This window comes from Siniperca chuatsi, linkage group LG3 (genome assembly GCF_020085105.1).
Source record: "Siniperca chuatsi isolate FFG_IHB_CAS linkage group LG3, ASM2008510v1, whole genome shotgun sequence".
Lineage (NCBI taxonomy): Eukaryota > Metazoa > Chordata > Actinopteri > Centrarchiformes > Sinipercidae > Siniperca > Siniperca chuatsi.
In genome coordinates, this window is record NC_058044.1 from 21905201 (window position 1) to 21923549 (window position 18349).

Genomic DNA, 18349 nt, shown 5'->3' on the forward strand with positions numbered 1-18349 from the left:
TCTGCATTGTAAACAAAGAAAACAAGCTTGTGTAAGCTTCTACTTTGTATTTGACAGTTGTAAACATGGCTTTGCTGCACAAGCAAATACTTTCGGTTGGAAATAAAAACCAAATGGTAAAAGTTGCATTGGTGTGATTTACTTAACAGTATATTGTAAGTATGCCGCGCTCAACTTTGAAGACTGCAATTTCCGACAGCACTTAAAAGCAGCATATCCAACGATCGTTTTCTACAAAATTGACTAGTTGATCACCTAAAAAGTGATGCACAAAGCTAGCTAATTAGATACACTTAAGGAACACGTAAGTTCAACATAATACAACCATGCTAAATTCAGACTAAAATAACGACCTAACGCAAACAGGCAGACCTTTTGAACTTGTGGGCGTGAACGTGTGAGTAATTCTGAATACGGCGACAGAAGACCATCCATGCAGCAAACCCTACGGCAGTTTGGCAAGATAGTAAAAATTACAGGTAATTTAAACATGGAAACACCTTTATATGTCATTAATTTGAGCTAATGTAATTGCACATTGCAAATATTTTTGCTGGTTTGTAAAAGGGCAAGTATGGGCCGAAATAACAAACTTTATTTCAACGCTAGCTGCAAACCTTCAAACGAACAGTTAGCCGTTAGCTGACGTTAACGCCCACATTGTCCGTCTTTCAGCAGCCCAACAGCCAATGTAGCCATTGTCTCCGTGGAGATTGAATAGAGTTCGATAATGGATCTCCAAGGTTTCACGCTTCGCAGCGATAAGACCAACTTGATATTAAATGGGAAATAGACGCACACAACTTTGCCATGTGGTATTAAACACACTTCTGTGTCTCGTTGTATGCTGCCAAAATTCATAGATTTGTTGTTTGCGAATCAGAAATTTAGCTTGAGATGTCGTGGTCGTCGTGGCGGGTACAGACCTAGGTTAGCTAACTTAACGTTAGTTAGTTTGCCCACACCGCGTTTTGTTTTGCTAACTCGACAACGAACTCTGTCATTGTAAGTTAAACTTTCAAAATTAAAAATAAATAAATATTTATGTTTGGCAAACATGAATGTTTTGTTGTATATCATTAGTAAATCCACCAAACAGGATTCTCACACTTGAGAACTTTTTTTGTAGAGAAAATAAGGTGAAGACCAAAATCCATGGTTTTGGGTTCAATTGTTATATATTTTTTTTTAAAACTAGTGCTGAAAACACATTTTTCATGATCAGGTTTGACCATCACAGCTTGCATTGTGTCATAAATGCTGCCAGATTTTCCCTTTCTATATGCTTTGAAATTCGCTGAACAAAGTTAAACTCTCATTTTTATGTACAGATCCCTCCAAACTGTAAAGTGCCACCACAAACCCCCACAGAACGTGGAAGCACTTTACTGGATGACATGTTGCTTTTGTCTCTTGGTGTCTTCAAAAGTCAGGAGAAATGTAGCTCTTATAGGCTGGGCATAGCTTTGATTGGAATACAACAGAACCCAATGATGCTAAAACAATGACAGTGTTCTGGAGACACTTTTTAGGGGGTAAAAAGTATGACGCATCCCCTTTTGATTGATCAAGTCAGTTACTCTCTCCGATGTTTCTGATGTACTTGTGCGTTTGTAACCCCACAGATTTTTATTTCTGTGTTGTTTCTGTTTCAGTGTGTATTTACCATGATGTCGGACAACGAGTCCATAAAGAAAATGTTGCGGTCTGTACTCCAGTCCAGCAAGGCCGGCGTGTCTATTACCAGCCTCCAGTCAGAGTACCGGTCACTGTGCGGAGAGAGCATCCCGCTGAAGAAGCTGGGCTACTCAAAACTGGAGGACTTCCTCCGGAGCATCCCCTCTGTGGTCCGCCTGGAGTACCGGATGGGTGAGGTGAGGGCTGTTTTTTTTATTTTTTTATTTACCCAGGTAGTTTGAAATTTACTTAGTCTGACTTGGTGTGACATTGATATATTTTTGCATCCCTATCCTACTGCCTCAGGCCAGCTAGCATCCCCACAGAACTGAGAAACTCAAAAAAAGTTTTTTTTGTAGTTCATCAAATTTAGCTAAATCCTAAGAAGTGTGCAGACTTTTATATAGCACTTTTGTGAATTTATTGTGTAACAATAAATCTGCTCTGTAGTTGAAATGCTTTGCTGCAGTGTGTCAAGAGACAGCCCACATTGCTGAGTTAGTGGCCAAGCAGAAGAGCTCAAAGAAATCTGGTCGCTCCCAAGTCGTCAACTGCAGGATGAGATTCAAACCTTCCAACCCATACATGCTCAATGGTAGGAGACACAACAGCTTTGTTTCTTAAGTCAGGGCTCTATCTCTCCAAATGCCTTCATATTAAGAGAGTAGCAACTGATTTTAAAGAGTCTCCATCCTAGGATCAAAGTTTGTTTGTTTTCCACTTTATGAAGACTTTAAAACCTACTTAAAGGTACTGAAGGGATTCAGATTCATTGTGTTATATTGCCCTCCTCCCAATGTAGGTTAAATAGGATTAGGGTGAGGGGTGGGGACACAAACCTCCAAAATCCTCCTTGATGATTCCTCATCATTCATTAAACCTTTCTCCTTTTTTTGCACTCTAGCCTGACCCATTATCCCCCTTTCCATGCTTTTAGTGAGGCCGAGGTCCTCTCTCCGCCAACCCTCAGCTGGTGGTACCTCTAACTGGCCAGCAAACCGTTCTCGATCCCATGGCGGCTACAGAGGCTTCAGTGCCTCAGGAGACTACAGGTAAACGATATCTGCACTACAGTTTTCATCAAGAAATGATGAGCAGTAGCTGCACTTACAACTTGGTTGGACAACATTGTCTATAGAAATACTACCCCAGCCACCACACGGCAGTCTTATTATTCAGTTGTTGACAGGTTAAACCTTTTTTTTCCCTTCTATGTATCAGTTTGTGGAATCTCCAGTGGTGTTTACTTTCTGTAACTGAAATGTTCTGTCACTCTTGCTATGAGGAATCTAATGGAATTTCTTTTTTTTGTCTGTGCTTCATCTTAAGTGAATTCTAAAACAAATAAACCAAAGTTTTTTTCTTGTGTTCTCCCTGAACATCAGGAAGTCAGACCAAAGGTTAAGCTCCATCACCCCTGTTGAACACAGACAACCGGCTCCTCAACCAGCTGTAAAACAGTGTGTCATGCCTGACAGGTGAACATACACATGTGGACAAACCTTATGCCGCTAAACCTGGTTCTTCTATATACAGTATTTAATTTCAGGCATTGCAGTTTGAGTGTAGCATGCTAGCAGCACTTTTTAATAGTACTTAATTCTAAAATATTGCTCATGGGCAATTATTGTAATGTGTTAGCAATGGTGTAGTTCTTTAAGTCTCTGCCTGCTGCTCTCAAAACAGTTCATAGTTGAGTCTCAAAATATCAACATTGAGATTGTAGGATGTTTTGGATATGGAGCTGTTATATAAATATATATATGACATAAAACCAGCACAAAATGTTGAATGAACCAATAGACCAAACTTTCTTATCTTATTATTGTATCAAGAACAACAGCAGGACGTTTGTATTGAATGACAGCTTGTTGCTGTGAAAAGCACATCGTGCTTAAAAGGCTGCCATGTTGCCAACAGGGAAAAGAAGTGCTTGGCAAACTGCCGGAAGCCTAGAGGTATGTGGGACCTTCTTTGTGTGTGTGTGTGGGTCACATTATTTAAATGTAATTCTGAACTAGATATTTTACAATGTTTGACCCCTTTTTTTTATTTCAGATGTCCGTGTTTTTCACTCTTTGAGAATTTTGCAGATTTTTCAATTCCAGCGCAGTGGGGTTTTTCAACAGCTGGCAAACCCAGCATCACATAGGGTCACAATAAACAAAGGATCAGAAGTGAATCGTGCTTTATAGAGATGCACTAAATGCAATTTTCTTGGCTGATTCCAATTTTTCCAATTTTCTTTCTTATTAACAACTATAATTGCCAGCATACACAAACATTTTTGTAACTTTTCTATAATGGGATATTCTTTTTTTCATTAGGATCCCCATTAGCACCAGCATAAGCATTGGCTATTCTTCCTAGGGTCCATTCAATTGTATGTTCATAATAAAATATTGACTATCAAATAAGTTCTACATTTTCTCCCTGTCTGCTCTGTTGACTTTCTTTGTCAGCAGTATGTTTTATGAAGTCACCCAAAAAACACAACTCACATTTTGGATTTTCACCAGCTTTTGCGTTTTCACAACAGCAGGTGTGCCACGTGTGGACGAGGCTTGTTGACGTCGCCTATTATCAAAACCAATGTGGTACCGAATGACATCGGCACTGGTGTCTTCACTGTTGCTTTACCTGGTCCGTGCTTGTAAAATATCCACCGTCTCCGCATCTTCTAATGTAGGCCTAATACCAGATAATGTCTTTCTCCATGTTTCTCTGCAAAGTGCTAAAATGGGTCAGCAAATATACTTTGCCGGCCATTAATATACCTGGGCGGTCCACTCAAGTACAGTCTATGTGTGGGGAAACGCATAGATCGGCCCCGGTCACCAGTCATGGCCGATCAAGCTGAAAAATGGCAGATCGATCAGTGCATCTCTAGTGCTTTATATAGCTATATCAGTTTTAAAATGATTGGCTCCAATAATGATCCAGAATATCAGCTTAGTTGTCATGTCAGATTTTCTGAAGGGGAGTAAAAGACAAGGTTGAGACCTTTTGCACTTAGACTGGGGAAGTAATTGCAGACCAGTGTATGATATCAACATTGGCAAAACCAGATTAACTAACAATCTGCTGAATCAATCTGGTTTACTGATATCAGCACTTGCTAACCTTTCCTTCTTCCTTGGTACAAATTTTCAGAGAAGCCTCCTGAACAGGTCTCCAGACCCAACCAATCCCAGGTACAGAAAAAACGTTCTCTGTGCTTTTCTCATTTTTACTCAAAATGACTTGATAGCCTACATTTAAATTGCAGTGCATTGTATTTTGTCTTATCCTAATTACATCCCTAATTAAATGTGTGTGCAAATGGTTGGGACTAAATCAAAGGGTAAATCCAAATTGAATCACTTAGTCCTACTGCTTTGTTTGTGTATAACAAGGAACAGGCTCTACTTGTCGCCTTTTTATATTTAATCTCTTAAAACCCTTCAGGGTGCTACCAGCCAGGAGCAAAAGTTCACTGAATTTGCATATTAGATGAGCCCTCACAGATTTTCTTTTTCTAAAATAAAATGTTTAAAAAATATAAAGAAAATTGTTTGGCTTATATGTGAATTCTGTGTTTATGTATATAGCCCTTGTGCCACACCCCAATCAGTGATGTCACAGCAGTCCTTTTCCAGCAGCTCTTTTAATGGGTTTATTTTGTACATAGTACTTTATTTATTTTATGTATTTAAATTGTGATTAAAAAAAAAAAAAACTCAATCTAAACTCAATTTAAAAAAAGCACAGAGACATACTTGTAGTGATCAGTCATGTGAAATCTCCCCATATAGTCTTGTCTCTATGACATGGAGCTGGTGCAGAGCAGAGTAACTGAGCTCCTGGAGAAATACTGCAGTGGATTGTGGATGTCGAAACTATCAGGCGTCTACAGTCAAATGTTCAGTCAGGAGCTTCACCCTCAGGCGCTCATAGATCTGGAAAAATGGACACACGTCTGTATGGTGAGTCAGTAAATTATTTGTACATGTATATACACGGACAAATAATTATACTGCCATTAAAACAAAGTAGGTATTGTGAAGCCTTACGAGTCTAATGTTTAAGGCCTATACAGACTTACACATCTGGCTTTTGGGTGGGGGGTTTTCTGATATTTAAATACACAAGTTGTACCTCCCCCCCAATATATTGTTAGGGGAAACACTGCCTGTACCCCACCTTAACAGACCTCTCTTTCCTTCTCTCTCTCTCTCTCTCTCTCTCTCTCTCTCTCTCTCTCTCTCTCTCTCTCTCTCTCCTTCACAGGTGGAGAAACCTGCCAGCACCTACCGAGCTGATCGCCTGATCTACCCACCTCTGCCTTCTACTGTCTTTAGAAGTAGCACCACCAACACCCGTCCAGCGTCACCCACCGATTCATGCACTATCACCACATGCATTTCTTCACGTCCCTCAACACCTGAACAACCTTCCACCCCACTCCCTCCTTCCCCTGTTCCTAAACCTAGAGTTTCCCCCCAAAACCCCTTGGCTAAGCCCACCTTCATTTTTCCTCCACAACCTGTTGCTGCCTCTTCAGGCAAGCTGTTGTCTTCAGTCACATTGCGTAGCCCTGCCCGCAACCTATCTCTTGCTCCCCATCTGCCCCCCTGCGTCAATCTGGCAGTTAATGCCAGTGGTGGGTGTAAAGATAACTTAACCTCAACTACTCTCAACCACAACCAAAACACTCGGCCCTTAGCCCCTACGTGGACTTGCCCTGCATCAACCAACGCTCCTCCATTGGCTTCCTCCCTCCAACCCGGACCTGACATTTTACCTCTTTTGAAGGTCACCTTCTCCCCTACCTCCGATTCTGCCCCTTGTCCTCCCTCAAAATCTTCTGCTATTGTGTCAGCTCAGGTGCGTCAAAGAATAAAGGAGCTTCTGTCCATGTACAGTCATGGGCTGTGGGCCCAATCTTTGCCCAGACTTTTTATGGACACATACAAGACTCCATTCCCCAAACATATTCTGGACAACTTGTCTGTTTTGTTGGATATATGCACTGTGGAGTACCCCTTGCCACATGACAAGAAGAAGGTAAGTGAATGAGATGGCACTACGTGTACCAGTTAACACAATGTACCAAGTCTTCAAGAGTAGTGTGAAGTTACCTTGTCCTCACAGTTAATGCTAACTCACTTGCCAGTGACAAGTGAACCTTGCTCTCATGCAAGTGATAAGTTGGAATGATGATTGGTGTGTTATTACAGTTGTAATAATGATTTCTTTTCTACTGTCACCTTTTATTTCTTCATGGAGCTCAGGGACATCCTTCATGTTTACCTGGTTGTCATTAAATATATCTATTAATGTGTTCATCATTAATGTACTTTTCTGTGGTCAGGCCATCTTGTATAACTCCAGCAGAGCAGACATGGAAGCCACAGAAGTCACCAGAAGCCATCCCCCTCCCTCTGGTCTGGAGGTCCTGGGTCCTGTGGTACCTCCCTGTCTGGTTCTTCCCTCGGAGCAGTACCCCTCTGTGCTGATTACTGATGTCAAGAGCAGTAATGCTCTTACTATAAGGTGAGACACACATTAATGTAATTTATTGTCCCTGAAGCTAAAAACAGTATTGTTTTTAACATAGGTACAGACAACAGCAGAGTGGTTCACCTGCCAATGAAAATAAACTTTGTCAGGATTTTTTCATTGCAAAATTTTAACTTTTATGAGTGATAAAGGTGACATGTACATCATGTTTCAAACAATTGAGCTTCTTTGAGTGTAGGACCCTTGCTTACTCTAAACTATATTGTATTTGATTGTGCACTGTTGCAAAATTTTAGTGCCACACAGGATGTTTTTTGCTTAATTTTTAAAAAGAGTAACTAAACCCAAAAACCACAGCTGAAAACCAACCAATGTATATGGGTATTTAGTAGTGTTGTTGATGGATTCACATCCAAATTTTGACATTTTAGTGCAAAGTATTTGAATTCTACATATTGTGTTATAAATATGCATAGTGGCTCCTTTCTACTGATTGAAACCCGGCTATTGCAATTGAATTTAGCTATTGGCTGATCTGGTTTCAGGTGACGTATATGGTGGCAGGTTTTGTTACCAACCGCTCGCCCCCTCGTATAAAACGTCTCCTTACTCTGAAGACTGTGGAGAGGAGCTTGCGTGCCATCTGCGGAGGCCCGCTCCACGGTGTCTCGCACAAGTATAAAAAAAAAAAAAAAAAAAGGCTTTAGTGAAGAGTGGACTGAGCGAATTGCGTGGCTTGAGTAGTTAGATTGTACTATTAGCATAGATTATTTACTGACAAACAGTAAGGTTAACTGCGATAAACAGCATGGCTACGGCTATGTACTGCCACTCCCCCACAGAAACACACACCAGAGAGCCTCTCGTAGTAGAGCCACTAGCTCAGCTACAACACAGGTACCCACACAGTAACTCTCTCAAAGGGCCATAAATGTGTTTTCTCGTGATTGTCAAAGCTCCAGCAGACTCCCTGTCTTTCCAGCGAACAAAAGGAGTCTTGACAGTAGCTTCTCATGACTGACTACCACCTCTATGTAGCTGTCCATGCTACACTGAGCTCTGTGTACACCTGTGTACATCTACCAATGCACAGATTAAGAAAAGCTGAAAAAAGTTTGTCTCTCTGTTCAGGTATGTAGGTGAGAACTACTCCAATGCCCAGGAGGCCATGGAGGAGGCCATGCGCTCCTTCTACAGCCAAAGCTCTACCCACCATCCTCTGTCTAACACTGTTGTTGGCCAGCTGGTAGCAGTCAGAGGGGAGGACGAAGATGAGCTGGCCAGAGCTCAGGTCATGGAGGTTATGACCCCTAACAAGGTCAAGGTAACTCATTTAGTTAGTTGTTGGTAGTTAGTTGTCAAGTCGTTTTCACTTTAAAAAATATTTTTATGTTCATCGGCGTCAAAAAGCTTAATTTCATTCACTGTAACTCATAATTTTAAAACACAAAACCCAGGAAAATTTCAAGGGCTGTGAATACTTTTTTAGCTCTTCATGATGTATTTGGTTCAGAAATGTAGACTTTGGTGGATTCAGCCCCAGAGTTGAGACACAGCTTATAGTGATTTTCAGTGTGTTGGACGAAGACATTTGGTAGCTACAGAATGAGTCAGTGTTTCTGCAGCAAAAGAGCTTTTGTCTGTCTTGTTTTTCTGTTTGCCAGGTATATTATGTGGACTATGGCTTCTCTGTGGAAACCAGTGGGACTAATCTGCTGGAACTGCACCAGGACTTCCTCTCTCTACCGTTCCAGGCTACTAATGTTAGACTTGCAGGTACATAGGAGATTAAGAAATGTCTTTAGGACTTGTTTTTATGTAACTGATGTAGGTGAAAGTACACAGATCTCACAACAGAATGGACAAAACGTTTACATTTGGCGAATGAATGTACACATAGGTCAAGGGTAACTAATAGCCCTTCTTCTCATGTCCTTCCTCTTCCTCCTTCCTCTTCTTCCCATCCTTATTTATCTTCCTTCTCCCAGGTCTAGAGGCATTCAGCTCCCATCCACTGGTGCTGTCTTCCTTGGACAAGTTGGCAGTCGGAAAGATCCTGCTGATGGAGACATTAGAGCCGTGTCAACAGAATGAGATGCCTGTGGCAGTGCTGTATGACACTTCGCAGGATGATGATGTCAACATCAACTCCACCTGCCTGAAGGCTCTGCAGGACAAGACCATGAACAACCCTCTGACTGTAAGGATGGTGGTGCTAACTACATGTATAGTGTGTTGTATGAGATCAAGGAGAGCCCTCTGTAGAATAACAGTTTGTGTGTGTATTTAACAAACATTTGCATGTATAAAGCCAATGAAATAGCAGCAAAGGGCCAGTTTCTCATATTTTTCATTTCTCTTGACATCACAGCTCAGCTCGACCAGTGAGTGGTGCTGTTACCGTTCTTATATTAGTCTGTCTTGTCCAACAGTAGCCAGATGTGTGTTAAGGGAACTCAAGAATTTGCAAAATTAAAACCAGCAGCTTGTCAGCCATGATTGTGAGGTCATCAGTGTGATCTAACATTGATCTTTCTGTTGCCTGTAGGTAAATGCTACCTATCAGGACGTGTGTGTCACAAATGTGTGTGCAGATGGTATCATCTACTGCCAGCTGCCCTCCAGAGGAACCGCAAGACTCAACAAGTTACTGGAAGAAACAGAGGGCATTTTCACCTCCCAGGTAGACTTAAGAGTTCATGAATACCTCCATTTGCCTTAGCACTTAACAGTGTAGAACGATTCAAGTTGAACAGTGATAGCATATAGAATACCAGCAGTGTAGATTTCAGGTGTCTGTTCAGTGTGCTGCTTGACGTAGAGAGAGGCTGTTTCAAAGTTTGAATTTACTGTTTAGTCATAACTACAGTAAATTCACTTAACTACTGTATATAACATTTAGAACAATACTTCAAAGTGCTTTAAGAAAATAGACCTATAAGTTGGGATATACACCTTGTTTTTGAGAGAGCCGAGCTAGTGCCGACAGAGGCAGGCAAACAAGGTTTTACAGTCATTTGATGCGATAAAAGAAGGGATGACAATATCCAAATATTTAGAGCAAGACTAAACTCACACTGTATCACAAACTCAATACTGTTGCCACACTTCTCTGAAACCTTTAGAACATGTTGCAATTGATGCCACGTCCCAATCTGTGGTGTCAAAATAGGTATTTTGCCTTTGATAGCCGATGAAAAGCAGCTGCCAGCTGACATCCCTGATTGGGGTGTGGCTACATAAAAGTTTAAGCCATCCCTCTGATTTCTAACGTGAACGCCAAATGTATTACTTCATTGGCTCCTGGTGTGATACGCAATCAGCATTTGGTGTTCTTTTAACTGTATCTAGAATAAAATCCATAAAAATAAAATCTGGTGAGGGTGATCGAAAGGATGGTCTGGCATTGGATGTGGATGGCCTCCTTGATCTCTCACCGGGGCTGACTGCAGCCATTCTAGACAATGCTTGTGATTCCACCAGATGCACCACAGTATGTCCCAGAAGTGGTTCTCAGCTCCAAATACGCAGCGAGTCTATTTTTTACGGAAGCTGCATCAAGATGCACAGAGCAAATCAAACCAGGCAGGAAGTCAGACACAGAAACGGCATAGAGCATCCGGTCAGTTTTCAAAATATAACACCCTGTGCAGGCTCTTTATCGTATGTCAACAAAAAACCCGACTAAAACAGACAAAAAAAGAAACCATTTAACTATATAGCCTACTTACCCATGGTAGAAGCACTAAAGTCATGGAAAAAGGACCAAATCAACAAGTCAAAAACGCCAAATAGGCAAACGGCTCTGCTTCTGAAACACTCCTGGTGGGGTATGAAGCCACTTGGAGGACGGAACAAAACCGGCTCGCAGACGCGACGTTATAGAGCCATGCTCGGTGGAATTCGGGAGTTAATGGTACGCGCTCTACCATGTGAGCTACTGGGGTGCCCCACAGGTATTGTTTATTACAGGTTATTGGTTATTCAGTCTCTCTTTTTTTATTTTTAAGGTTTTTGCTGTTTCATAGATACAGTGTTCCACACAGCTGCTGCGTTTGATTTCTTACACAACTCCAAAAATCCTCTCTGGATATGTAGAAGGTCTTTATTATTGTCCTTGTAATTTTTCCTACCAGATGACGTCTGAGTCTCTGGTATCCAGACCGTTTAGTGGCAAGGTCTGTCTAGCCCGCTACAAAGGAAAGTGGTCCAGAGTAGAGGTAAGAACAGAATAATTTAAATGTATTTTCTTTAAAAGCATAAAATGAAAAAGCTTAAAATTATTTAGGACATTGAAAGTATTAGGATATTGTTGCAGTTTCAGGTCATATTTCTTTGGCACCCACTCACGTTTCGTTGCTCTTGTTTTCAGATCACCAACATGTACGGCAACAGAGTGATGGAGATCTTCTTCATTGACTTGGGTGTCCCAGCAACTGTAGAGGTCACTGATCTACGAGAGATCCCCCCTCTTTTCCTCAAAGACTTCCCCATCATCCCACCACAGGTCAGTTGTTTGTGTGTGCCTATTGTGGGAGTAGATACACCACAATTTTCAACCAATCCAATGGCTGGAGAAGCATTATTTCCTCTGTTCATTGATTTGAAGCTTCTGTCTATAGTACTTGAAGGCTCAATCAGGATTTTTTTTTTAACCCTTTTTCCAAAAAGGCGTGCTCTTTTTGATTTGTGGACAAAGAATTCAGGCAGACTGTCAGTGTGCTTGCAGTGATGTTTATTCAACCTGAATAAATTTGTGAAATTCAGCAGTGATAGAATTACACTGATTGGCTTCAGGGGACAATAAAACTGAGACTAAGGAAGCTAAGGATCTTTGATACACTATAAATGTGAATTGCTGTTTTGTGAAACAGGTCTGTCATTGGTTTGTACATCAGCAAACATTATTTCTAAAGATGCCATTGTTGTGAATCCTGTCTAAAAGTGGTTGTCTAATAAAGTAGTTGTTTGTTACACAAGTAAAGATTAGGGATGCTCAGATCAATCGCCGATTTGTTATTGGCCGATATTCAGTGAAAATATACGACCGAGGACACACATTGTATATGTTTACTAGCAAATCTTGATCTCGCCAATATGGCGACCGCGCAGACGCATAGCAACGACATTCAGCAGGCTCCCTTCCAGTCAAGATGGCGAATACGGTGATGTATTCATCTTGTATCGTGTCTAACTTTAGTCGATCATAACATATCGGGTATGGAATTAATCTGTAGATGCTCTGGTTCAAGTTGAGACCAAACGTTTCTATTCATAGTTTTCAGTCACATGACTGGCACGGAGCCCTGGAGAGCAAAGCATCATACCAGCATGGCTGCCAACAGTGGACACTCCATAGAACGGCAGCACAGACCTGTCAATTTTCCATCTCCTTCAAGCCAGGAATATTTAGATCATCTCTCAAAAAACAAAGATGTTCACAAACACCATGTTTTGGGCACATGCGATCCATATACAACACCCACCGCAGTATTTCAGTCACTAAAAACGGCGAAGTCCCTGCGTGAGCTCCTCTGGCGATCTTTATATATATCTTGTGGAGATATAAAACATATATAAAACAGAGCAGTCAAAAGCCAATCGCTATAAAGATAAATTTCCAGCTATGCTGTATTAAATTTACACTTCCCTGGCATATTAACTTTTCGGTAAAGGGCTCATCAAGGCGAGGAAGAAAGGAGATCCGGTGATACGTCACAATTTGAAAAAAAAATAAAAAGCTGAACGATTTCAGATTCTGAGCAGTTTAATTATAATGACTTGATGAACAAAACTAAGGTCAAAATATAAGAAAGCATTATGTGGTTTATTTGAATTTCAAGGACTTTTTAAGCACTTTTGTTAAAAAGAGGGCTATTTTCAAGGTATTCCAGTACTTGATTTTGTTTAGTACTGCTATACCAACTGCTGTAACAAAACAAAAAAACAATTGGTATCAGCCACTATGGCTCATAGATGATCATCGGCAGTTGTTATAGGCTGCACAAAAATGTGATCGGGGCATCCCCAGTAAAGATGCATAGTTCTTTTGTGTATTATTGCTCTCTTCAGGCTATCAAATGTCGCCTGGCTGACCTCACAGTTCCAGAGGGAGACTGGAGCCCAGAGGCCGTTCTGTGTGTGAAGGAGGCTCTCCTGGGTGCCAAAGACTGTAAAATGAAGGTAACATACTGTAACATCTGTTGCATAAAGTTTAACACATACCGAAGTTAAAATTAGATTTGTCCTGTATTTCCAATAATGATTGCTGCTGCAGGACAAACATGCAATAACTACGGCAGGAAACTACACTCAGTGGCCACATTATTAGGTACACTTGTATTCCTGCTCGTTAATGCAAATATCTAATCAGCCAATCATGTGGCAGCAACTCAATGCATAAAAGCATGCAGACATGATCAAGAGGTTTGTTTGTTGTTCAGACCAAACATCAGAATGGGGAAGAAATGTGATCTAAGTGACGTTGGCCATGGCATGATTGTTGGTGCCAGATGGGGTGGTTTGAGTATCTCAGAAGTCCATGTCACAAAGCTCACATCATCTCAAGCTGGTTCCACCAACATGATAATGAGTTCAGTGTACTCTAGTGGCCTCCACAGTCGCTAGATCACAATCTGATACAGCATGTGGGGATGTGTCAGAACAGGAGATTGGCAGCATGAATGTGCAGCAGACAAATCTGCATTACCTGGCTCATGCTGTCATGTCGACATGGAGCAGAATCTATAAGGAATGTTTCCAGGACCGTGTTGAATCCATGCCATGAAGAATTCAGGCTGCTCTGGGGGCAAAGGGGGGCCTTCCCAGTATTAGAAAGGTGTAATAAAGTGGCCACTGAGTGTATGTTGACCATAAAGGCTTGACTGCTTGAAGCACACTGACAGTGTATGGTGTAGGAGCAGAACTAGCTCCAAATATTCCAAATATAAACACTGTGCAAATCAAGCTTACAAGGCCTTGTTAGAGAACAGTGTGAAACAATCACAGTGACCACAAGGTCTCTCTAACTTTGTATATGTGTGTCTTTGTTTTTTGTTTTTTTTCTCCCTTTCTTCCTTCATTTAAGATCTTGAAATTAGACCAGCACAAAGGGGACTGGCTGGTCTATATGTACCTCTTCATTGGTGCTGACAGTCGTCAGGAGCTGGACAAGAGCATCAACTATCAGCTGGCCCAGTCAGAGTTGTGGCAGAAACTCACAACACAGAACAACACAATCACCAGCAATAACAGCAGCGTGGATACAGGTAATACTGCACAAGACAAGACATCAAACACAAAGTCCATTCTGGGTCTGGCACAGTTCCCACCAACAGTCAGCATTTGTATACATGAACAAGTCTGTTTAAACTAAGCATCTTTTTGAAAGAGTTTTTGTTTGTTCTCCAAACTGTTCTACCATGTGAAGTCAAGGTATTTGGACAATAAGACATTTTTTGTTGTTTTTAGATTTGTATTGATGCATTCTTTGCATGTACCTGCGTTTTTCCAAATTTCTAGGTCTCAGTGCTTTAGTGGAGAAGATGACTCTGAGCAACCCGTTCCCAAACCCCATTGTCAAGGCCTCAGCCCGACCTCTACACGGAGCAGAGGACGCTTCTCTTCCAGATACAACCACCAAAACTGGGATACAGCCACTTCCGATGCCTCCCCCACTGGAGCTTCCCCAGGTGTGTGGAGAGGGACAAACTTTCTCTACGGGCTCAGTATGTATGTCATGGGCTGCACAAAAGTGGAAAAAACAAATATTCAGCAAAGCCTTGTGGTAATATTCATGTTATCCTCTTCGTCCTTTCAGCCTGGTCAGAATATGGATGTGTTTGTGCCAGTGGCCTGCCATCCTGGTTACTTTGTGCTGCAACCATGGCAGGACCTGCATAAACTGGTGGTGTTGATGGGAGAGATGATCCTCTATTATAACCAGACATGGAAGACCAACACAGCCACACACATCCAGAAAGGAGAGGTCTACGCTGCCAAAATAGACAAGAAGTATGTGATTCATGTCATTATGGTGACCATAACAAGTCAAGAACAATACATGATAAAAAATCTCAAAGTTAAACCTCAAGGGGTCCTTAAATGGTAGATGATCTCATTAGATCTTGGAGCGCTTTGCTGGAAAAATGTTAACTGTGTAATGCCTTAGGGTATGGAGTTCATATTAATAGCAGTCCAATGTTATGAGGATAAATATATATTGACAAAACTATTTGTAAATTAATGCGTTATCTTGATTACAGCCCTTGTACTGGTTGTGTGTTTCTCAGAGATGATGGGAGATCAGCTGTCATTTTGTGCTGCCACAAGGAAGTGAAGAACAAAATGTAAAAACAGGTTGCTATTAACTGATGCATTCCTCTACCTAGTTGGCACCGCGTGCAGGTGAAGGGGATTCTGGCCAACGGGTTGGTTTCGGTCTACGAGTTGGACCACGGCAAACATGAGCTAGTTCGCAGTACTCTCCTCGGGCCTTTGATAGAGGAATTCAGACAGCTGCCTTTCCAGGCTATCACTGCACAACTGGCAGGTGAGTTAATACTATTTCAGTAGCTTTATTGGTTGATATGCATTAAAGCAATGCTATTTTATATCTAACAGGTAGTGTAATGAATTGCTATTTTAAGTTTAGCATCAGAATTAATTACTTTTTAGCCCTCAGATTAAAATTTTGGTTGCTCTGCGATCATTTTCCACCTCACTCAAAGCTTATTGTGTAATTTAATTCTTATTAATTTCTCAATATTAAACAAGGCAAGCAATCACTGGGTCATTCTGTGTTGGTTCCATACTCATTCCATGCTAGTTGTAATCATACATTGCTATAATGTTGATTAGGGCTGCAACTAATGATTTGTTTTCACAATCAATTAATCTGCCGGTTGTTTTCACAATTAATCGATTATCTACCTTGATAACACATTGTGGAGCAGCCTTCGTTGTCAGTCTAATTACTGATACCTCCTCCTGTTCGTCCTGCAGGTATGACACAGCACCAGTGGTCAGAGGAGGCCTCCATGTTATTCAGGAATCACGTGGAGGGTCGAGCGCTGGTAGCCCAGGTGGAGAGTGTGCAGGAGTTGTCTGAGGTTAAAGGTGAGCAGTGGGAACGCAGGTTGACAGTTTATCTGGTGGACACTGCGTTGGAGGACAGGGACCTCTGGATTCACAGCATCATGGCCGACATCGGCGATGAGCAGCTGTCTTCGGCAGCCTAGGATGTCTTCTCATGCATGTTGGGGAAATTAACCAGCACGCTGACTATGTGACTGGAAGTTTAACTCCCAAAATGTATTCTTGAACCAACAACTGGTCTTTTCCTGGTTCTTTTCATTTTCTAAAAATGGTGAAAGTGCAGTCAAAAGTCACTTTCTCTGCCCTTGGTTCATTTTCACCATTCTGGATCTTTCTCCCAATCAAGAAGCCCTTTAAATTTTTGGGTCATAGTTAAGGACCATGTCACATTAAGACTGAAGATGTTGTTTTGTTGAGGAGTTTATTTTTTCTGAATTTAAGGACTGGAAAACTTACATTTGTCTCAGAGGCACTATTTAGTGCAGTTATACTCAAAATTAATGAGCAAAACGATGGCAAACTTCATCAACACTTTTTTTTTTTCCTTCAAGTTTAGTCACCTGTGTGTTGCATGGTTTGTATGTTATTTATGACTATTCCCTCATCTCATTTGTTTTTTGTTAGCTGTGCCTTATGCATGCCATAGTGTGTCTCATTTTGCACTTAATTTTGTGTGTATTTATGTTTTTACTTTAATCCAATTTAAATGACTTAACTGCATTAATCTACATAGTTGTTAAAACTTCACTGATGGGAACACCTTGTTTAATATCCTGTGTTACTTGAAAAGAACAAGTTGTAATATTTCTAGTGTTATTTCAACATGAAAAGCTGTTCACAAGGATTTGTTCTATTAAATGTAGCCAAAGGATGGTGTACTTTGACTGAAAGCTTTAAAAAAGTTTTTGCCAGTGTTCTGGCAATGTGAGCTGCTACCTGGGGATGAACTGCAAGTGAAATTAAAGAGCTGTCATGTGTAGTATGTCATTCTTCTATGCCCGACCGGTGGATTCTGTCTGGTGGGTAAAACAGCTATCAAATGGCTTTAAAGTACTGTAGCTCTTTCTGTCAAGTAGGAAATACCAAATCAGTATGACCTGCCAGTAGTAAATGTGTTTATATACAGGTCTTTCAGGAAGGAATTATCTGTAAGAAGAGACTACCAACAGTGTAAATGTCCTTACAATTACGGTAGATACATTTTTGTTTTCATTACCTTTTTATATGACAGGTACCTGGCAGCATGAGCTGTCACTTGACGACCTTCTTTCTTTTTAAGCACATTTGTATTTCATTTGATATTTCCCACCTGGCAGGATAACAAAGGCTACCTCACCTCGAACACTTTATTTCACTGGTCACTCATCCTGAGAGCAGCTCAAATTTTCAGAAAGACTAAATGTGAAATCTAACTGGAGTATATCTCAATAAATTAGTTTCCCATCTTGTGGTAAAGATGTGGATGTGGGCTGCAGCATGAACATGGTTCAGAGCTGAAGAGCAGATATGGCTGGCTGGCTGCAGCTGTGGCACATTTGACCAGTGGAGGAAAATAACTAGATTTTCTTCAGCACTGTGCTAAAGTAAAGTGCAAGTAGGGCATACCTCAAAATTTAATATGAATACCCCCCCCCCATTCCACTACATTTCAGAGGGAAATATTGTACTAAACCAGTGGTTTCCAACATTTTTGGCTTGTGACCCCTTACATAAAAGTAGCATCTACTTGTCATGTTTCAGATGTCTTGAGTTGTTAGCAGTTCTACCAAAGAGAGATTGCAGCAGATTTTTCTATCTTCCTCCCCATTAATCATGTCATGACTCCCTAGACTGGGAACCACTGGACTTAACTACCTAACTTTACATAAAGCAGGTAAAACTAGTTCAGCCTTGACCAGTTACAACAGTAAAATGCTGCATGCACATCAGTATGAACAATCTGATGTCAATAATAATAGTCAAAGGGGACATTTTTCTGCCAAATTAGTATTTTTGATACTTTTTGATAATAGTTTGTTTTGGGATATATATATATGAGAGAGAGATCTTGTATGTAAAGTAATAGCGTCCATAT

The 18349-nt window shown here is 41.0% G+C and overlaps 1 protein-coding gene across 5 annotated transcripts; it reads left to right on the forward strand.

Annotated features, from left to right (window-relative positions):
* The first annotated feature begins 202 nt into the window (after positions 1–202).
* Positions 203–17718, forward strand: tdrd7a (tudor domain containing 7 a). Of its 5 annotated transcripts, none has more exons than XM_044191765.1 (22): positions 203–304; positions 1656–1874; positions 2128–2272; positions 2615–2729; positions 3063–3155; positions 3598–3635; positions 4831–4871; positions 5472–5642; positions 5947–6723; positions 7031–7212; positions 8311–8503; positions 8844–8955; positions 9168–9379; positions 9728–9862; positions 11316–11399; positions 11552–11686; positions 13252–13362; positions 14267–14447; positions 14701–14906; positions 14999–15192; positions 15570–15730; positions 16183–17718. In XM_044191765.1, exons 2-22 carry the CDS (start codon positions 1668–1670, stop codon positions 16416–16418), a joined length of 3729 nt encoding a protein of 1242 aa, XP_044047700.1. In that variant the 5' UTR covers positions 203–304; positions 1656–1667; the 3' UTR covers positions 16419–17718. The 5 variants fall into 5 exon arrangements, with proteins under 5 accessions (XP_044047700.1, XP_044047698.1, XP_044047696.1 ...); XM_044191763.1 differs by having other exon boundaries at positions 213–479; XM_044191761.1 differs by lacking the exon at positions 203–304 and adding an exon at positions 668–815.
* The last annotated feature ends 631 nt before the right edge of the window (positions 17719–18349 follow it).